This window comes from Tupaia chinensis, unplaced genomic scaffold, assembly GCF_000334495.1.
Source record: "Tupaia chinensis unplaced genomic scaffold, TupChi_1.0 Scaffold000129_1, whole genome shotgun sequence".
NCBI classification, from domain to species: Eukaryota; Metazoa; Chordata; class Mammalia; order Scandentia; family Tupaiidae; genus Tupaia; species Tupaia belangeri.
The window spans coordinates 267,816-274,151 of NW_006159598.1; the positions used below are offsets into that span (position 1 = coordinate 267,816).

At 52.9% G+C, this 6,336-nt stretch overlaps 1 protein-coding gene across 1 annotated transcript in view; it reads right to left on the reverse strand.

Moving 5' to 3' along the window:
• Positions 1 to 1,096: 1,096 nt before the first annotated feature.
• The window catches only part of SYT3 (synaptotagmin 3), an 18,212-nt gene continuing 12,972 nt past the window's right edge, over positions 1,097 to 6,336 (reverse strand). The window contains 4 exon segments of the mRNA XM_014586347.2: positions 1,097 to 1,588; positions 1,721 to 1,788; positions 5,958 to 6,030; positions 6,100 to 6,271. Coding sequence (XP_014441833.1) covers positions 1,723 to 1,788; positions 5,958 to 6,030; positions 6,100 to 6,271 — 311 coding nt within the window. The 3' untranslated portion in view covers positions 1,097 to 1,588; positions 1,721 to 1,722.

The following is a 6,336-nucleotide window of genomic DNA, read 5'->3' on the forward strand; positions in this document are numbered from 1 at the left end:
TACGTTCTCTTCTAAAGGACGTTATGGCTTCGAGGAGTTGAATTCTCCATTCTGGCAAAAAGAGGGTGAGGTCTTGCAGAGATCTCGGCCAATCACAGGCAAGATGGGCAGGAGAGGCGGAGTCAGAAACGTCAGGGGGCGGGCCCCAGAGCGTGCTTGCCAACCTGGACACATTGATTGGTCCAAGTTGGCCACTCAAGAACTGAACAGGACCAATCAGAGTCCTTTGCTGAATGATTCAGTAGAGAGGCTCTTCCTTGCGTCCCTCTGCAATTATCTGCTGAGGGCAGTTACCGCAGGTCGGGTTAATTTCCCGCCCAGCACGTGTTCCCTTCTCCGTGCTTCCGCCCTGGCAAAACCTGCACCTCGAGATGGCGACTAGAAACAAGATGCTCACTGTCCCAGAGCGCTGTACAACTCGAGGTCGCCGTAGAACCCAGTTCTGGCAAAAGAGAAACAAGAATTCTTCTGGGGAGGCAAAAAAGGAGGAGCACGGAGGCTCCTGTCTACACCGCACGCTTTACTGCCACTGTGTGAGAACACAACGCTGATACTCTGCGGACAGCTTGTACTCATGAGGGGAAAGCAAAAGCGATCGCAGAGATGCCAACTGAGATGCCTGACGCCGAGTGGCTGAGCTAACCCTAGGACTGCCTGTCTCTGGAAGATTTATTACATAACACAAAAAATCGCTTAGCATGGAAGCTCTCTCAGGTGTCAATCCTGTGGGGTTTTCTGGTAACCGGCATAAAGGAGGGATTATAAGCCTGGAGCTCCAGGTGGTCATCTCATTGCACTGCAGAGACCTACCTGACAATGAAGCCGATAAAGGGCAAAGTGGAAATGAAAGAGCCACTTTGACCCCCTGGATCCAGCCATGCCTGAAGGCCCTCTGTGTGCTCAAACTCTCCACGCGCAGAGCTCCTTCGATTCTGTTTGTGACTCTGGGTTGAGTTTGTGGTCCGTACTCACACTGCCCTGGCTAATACAATGTTTAGAGCCTATACTGTTGAATAGTCACTGAGCAGTGCACACATGGGTCTGAATGCAGAGTCCAACCCAGTTTCCCGGGCCCAGAGAGGACAGGAGCCCTGGGTGGAGCGAGACCCATACAGAGTGTTTATTCCGGCGTTGATAGCAGCAGCAGTGGGGGTTGGCCAGACGCAGGGTGGGGCAAACAGAAGGGTGGACATGGGAGTGTGTGTGTCTAGGGAGACATAGGAGACTGGTCCGTTGACATTCACCAAGAGAACGAGGGTCAGGACACCAAGTCGTGGACAAACAGCAAAGAGACAGACAGGGGGCTTTGGGGGCAGGGGTGCCCCAGACATGCACGGGCCCTCGCCTTGAGGGGGAGCCCCAGGAACAGAAGACAGACACGGTGGAGGCTGAATGCCCCCCACCCTGAAACAGGGAGCTGGGCCCTCCTGCCTCCCACGCTCGTGCCTCTGGGAGTGGGAAGGGCAGGCCCAGGCTGCCCCGCACCAGCAGCTCGGACGTTATGGCTTCAAGAAGATGAATTCACGGTCCGGGCAGGAAGGGGTGGGGTCCTGAGGGGGCCTGGTCCGATCCTGGGCCTAGGCCAGACCTGCAGGACAGGGCAGGGAGGAGGAGTCAGGGACAGCACGGGGCGGGGCCAGGTGGCAGCAGCTCCCAGGGGCACTCGAGCCTCAGAAGCAGGAGCCCGGCCCCAGGCCCTCCTCCCAGCCTGGCTCCTTACCCTCACTCTGAGCTCTCTTTCTCTGATAGTCCTTTGCTGCCTTTTGTGAAGCTGGTCAAAGTCTTCTCCTGAAAAAGGAAACCCAGAAGCTCAGAGTGGGGACAGAGGGAAGAGCTGCAATTTACCTGCAGGAGATGACATCAGTCCTGGGGCCGGCAGGTGGCGTGGTGATTAAGGCACTGGACTCCCACATGGCTGACGGCGGTTTGGGTCCTGGACCTGGTGGCTTGCCTTCTCAACTTTCTCCCCCACCTCTCTGTCTCTTTGGTCAAATTATAAAAAATAACAATAGGGGCCAGGCATGGTGGTTAAGGTGCTAGACTCCCACATGGCCGACCATGGTTCGAGCCCCGGACCCGGAAGCTTGCTACTTCCACTGGGCTCTGAAGTGATGGGGCAAGCAGTATTACAGTCTCATGCTACAAATGGGGAAACTGAGGCCCCAAAAAGCAAGGTGTCTGTACCTGTGAGGAGAAATTCAGCCCCTGGGGTGAGCGGGGCAGGCCCTCCAGGGCCACGGAGGGGCCCAGGAGTGCCGTGGGTAGGAGGGGAGCAGAGGTGGCTCTGGGTGTGGAGGACCTTCTGGGGTTGTACATGGCACCGAGGGTTCAAGATCAGGGCAGGGGCAGGCCTCTCTGTGCCCCCAGAACTGCCCAGTAAGAGCGAGGCTCACAGGAAGCTTCTGGAGAATTTGTGGAATGCATTAGTGGAAGGGGACAGAAGGAGGGAGCGGGCCTCCATCCTGACACCTACGTAAGGTCACAGTTTCAGAATCTCAAATTCGAACCCTGTGCCCAGCTGGAAAACCCCTTGTGACCACCGGAAAAGTCGAAAGCCAGCTCGGGTGAGGTGACACTCTCCCTCCAGGTGCCAAATTTATGGGTTCGCCCCAATCTCAGCAATTGAGATAAAGAATATCTTGATGTGATATATATTTGTAATATACAAAATGTATTTTTTTAGAGGTTTTTGCTATAGGGTGCATGTGCTCACCAGACAGAGACAAAGAGACAGAAAGTGAGAAATCACCCCCAGGGGGGATGGTCATGTCACAATCCCTTCTCCTCCATTCTCCTCTCGGGATCTTGGGCACGCACACACATGCACCCGGTGTGAGTTTAAGCCACCAGGTCTGGGATGCGAACCATGGTCAACTACATGGGAGTCCAGCAGCATAGCCATTATACCAACTGCTGGTCCCTGTACATATTGTATTTTTCGTTGCCGGAGGGAGTTTGTGGTCGCCAGAGAGAGAGGGAAAGGGAGAAAGAATCCCCTCTCCTCCACCTCTCCCTCCTGCCAGGATTTTGGGCATGCATGCATCCGCTCTGGCATGGTTTCCAAGCTGCTGGGTCCGGATTCAAACTGCAGTCTACCATGTAACGAGATCTGGCTCTCTTAACCATGAGGTTATGGGGCTGACTCATCAATGCAATTTTTTTTTGAGAGGTTTTTGCTATAGGGCGTGTGCGCTCGCCAGACAGACAGAGAGGCAGAAAGCGAGAAATCACCCCCTAGGGGGGATGGCCACGCTGCAATCCGTTCTCCTCCATTCTCCTGTCAGGATCTTGGCACGCACGCACATGTGCCCGGCGTGAGTTTTAAGCCACCGAGTTCGGGACATGAACCATGGTCGACTACAGGTAGTCCAATGACGTAGCCATTACGCAACTGCTGGTCCCTCAATGCTATATTTTTTTAAGAATCAAAATGGGGGCCTGCAGGTGGCTTGGTTGTTGAGGGGACTGGACTCCCACATGGCCAACTGCGGTTCCAGTTCCAGACCTGGTGGCTTGCTCTCTCTGTCTTTCTCTCTCTCACTCTGTCCCTCTCTGGTCAACTGAAATAAATGAATGAATAAATAAAGTTTAAAAAAAAAGTTTCTTGACGGAGGCAATAGCTCTAAAAAATGAACACGAAGAAGTCCATGATGAACAGAATGAGAAATTTTAAACACAGTCCAGTCTTACACAGTATTGGCTTAGCAAGGACTGGCCATCCCGGCGTGGGGGGAGGGTGATGTGACTTCTCGCTTCCCTCATCTCTCCGTTTCTCTCTGGTGAGCAAAAACTCCAAAGGAAAAGTTGATATCCCTAAATACGTGTTTTTATGTATTTTCTTAATGTTTGAATGCTAAAATAGTTGAAAAATACTGATACATGAAGTGTAAGCATATTTAATTTCACAGTATTAAGTTTAAATGTCATTAATACACCAAACAGAATTTAATAGAATTTGACGTTCTCAGCTTTACTGGAAACAAATTCATCTATCACATTTTCCAAATCTACTTCTTTGCTTTTCTTGTTTTTAATTACGAGAATGACCATGTGTAATGATTTCTTTCGACCAAGTGATGGTTTTACAAGACTTTTGTTTGTTTGTTTGCTATAGGGCATGCACACTCGCTGTTGAGGGAGAGAAATTGAAAAAGTGAGAAAAAATCACCCCCGGGAAGGGATGGCCAGGCCACAAGATCCCTTCTCCACTCTCCTTTCGGGATTTTGGGCATGCACACATATGCACTGTTTTTGTTTTAAATGATTTCTTATTTAATTTTATTTATTATTATTTCTTATTATTTTTTAATTTGACCAAAGAGACAGAGAGAGAGAACAAGAGAAGAGGAAAGTGAGAAAGGAAGCAGACAGGTTCAGGACTCAAACCGCAGTCGGCCATATGGAAGTCTAGCACTTTAACCGCCACACCACCTGCCGGCCCCACCTGGCCTGTTTTCCAAACTGCCAGGTCAAGGACTGGAGCTGCAGAGTTGGCCACGTGGGATCCAGCTGCCTTAACCTCTGTGCCACCTACTGGCCCTCTTGAAAGACTTAATTTAGAAACGGCCTGGATGAGCCGGCTAGGTGGAGTACTGGCTAGGACGACTGGATTTCACGTGGCCGACAGCGTGGTTTGAGGGCTGGGCCCTGAGCTTGCGAATCGCAGCAGGTCCGTGTGTGCGCCCAGAATTTGGAGAAGGGATTACAGAGTGACCACGCCCTCGGGAGGTGATTTCTCACTTTCCCTCTCTTTCTCCCTCTGAGCCAACACACAGGCCCTACACCAAACTAAAAAGAAAAAAATAAATTAAAGTGGCCAGAGCCCAGGAGGCCAGAGCCCAGGAGGCCCTGTGATCCGCCCCATCCCCACTTCCCTCTGCTCCCCAGCTTTCTAGTTTTGTCTCCTCTGTCCTCTCCCTGCAACCTTCTTCCAGTCTTCACTTAAGCTCATAGACCTTCAGACCTCTGTTCAAACGTCACCTCCTCAGAGAAGCCCTCCCTGACTGAATCTAGTGGCCAGGGCCCAGGAGGCCAGAGCCCAGGAGGCCCTGTGATCCGCCCCATCCCCACTGCCCTCTGCTCCCCAGCTTTCTAGTTTTGTCTCCTCTGTCCTCTCCCTGCAACCTTCTTCCAGTCTTCACTTAAGCTCATAGACCTTCAGACCTCTGTTCAAACGTCACCTCCTCAGAGAAGCCCTCCCTGACTGAATCTAAAGGACAGTCTCCATTCCCTATCCAGTTCACTCTGCTCCCAGAAGAACCACAGTGAGTGTTTGGGCCACAACCCCCTGGGGTTCAGGGGCTGGAGGGGAGAGAACGACAGGATAATCTTTTTAGCAGAGGCTGCATTATGAAACTTTCTGCTCTGTTCTATTTAGACTTTATTATTTTCTTATTCATTAACAAAAATTTTTGATGCCCACCCAGCATACCGCAATCAACTAATTTTTACAACCTGTTCTTCAAAATAAACAACCCCCCAGGGGGCCAGAGATGGCTTGGTGGCTAAGGCACTGGACTCCCACGTGGTCAACTGCGGTTCAAGTCCTGAACCTGGCAGCTTGCTTTCTCACTTTCCCTCTCTCTCTCTCTGGCCAAATTGAAAATTAGTAATAATAATAATAAATAAAATTAAAGAAATTATTTCTAAAAATAAACAACCACCCAACAATTTGCCCCATCGAATCGCCCAGTTTCCCCTTTATTTTGGACTCAGCCTCATGGAAAAAGAGCAGAAGCTGACCGTGTACAGGCCCTTCCCCTCCCGAGTCCTGCCTGCCCTAACGGCAGAAGCATTAGCAGCCCCGTTTCCCAGCTGTGGGACGGCACGGAGAGGCTAAGACGTGCTCTAAGTCGCACAGCGGGAGCGGGCAGAACAGGGCCGGGACCCAGGGGGTTGGCGTCCTCGGCCAGGGCAGCGGGGACCCGGCAGCTCGCCTGGGGCCTGGCTCCACTCACCTCCACCAGCTGGTGCCAGTGCTCCACGGGCGGGCCCACGCGGCACACGCCGATCACCTCGTTGTGCCCGATGCTGGGGGTGGGGGGCGTGAGCGCCGGGCAGGGCGGGCCGGCCCCCCTCCCCGCCCCGGGCGGCCCTCACCAGTCGTAGTCCACCACGGCGATGCTGAGCCCCACGTTCTCCACGCTCTCGGGGGCCACGTCGAACACCAGGGCCTCGTTGTACGTGGGGTTCAGCGTGTTCTTCTTGATGGAGGTTTTCCGCTTCTTCAGACGCCGCCCCTCGCTGATCAGAGAGGCCTTCACGTATGGGTCTGGGGGGGAGCGGCGAGTACAGAACAGCCACGCCCTGCGCCACCGAGCCTGCGCTCCCCGGGGC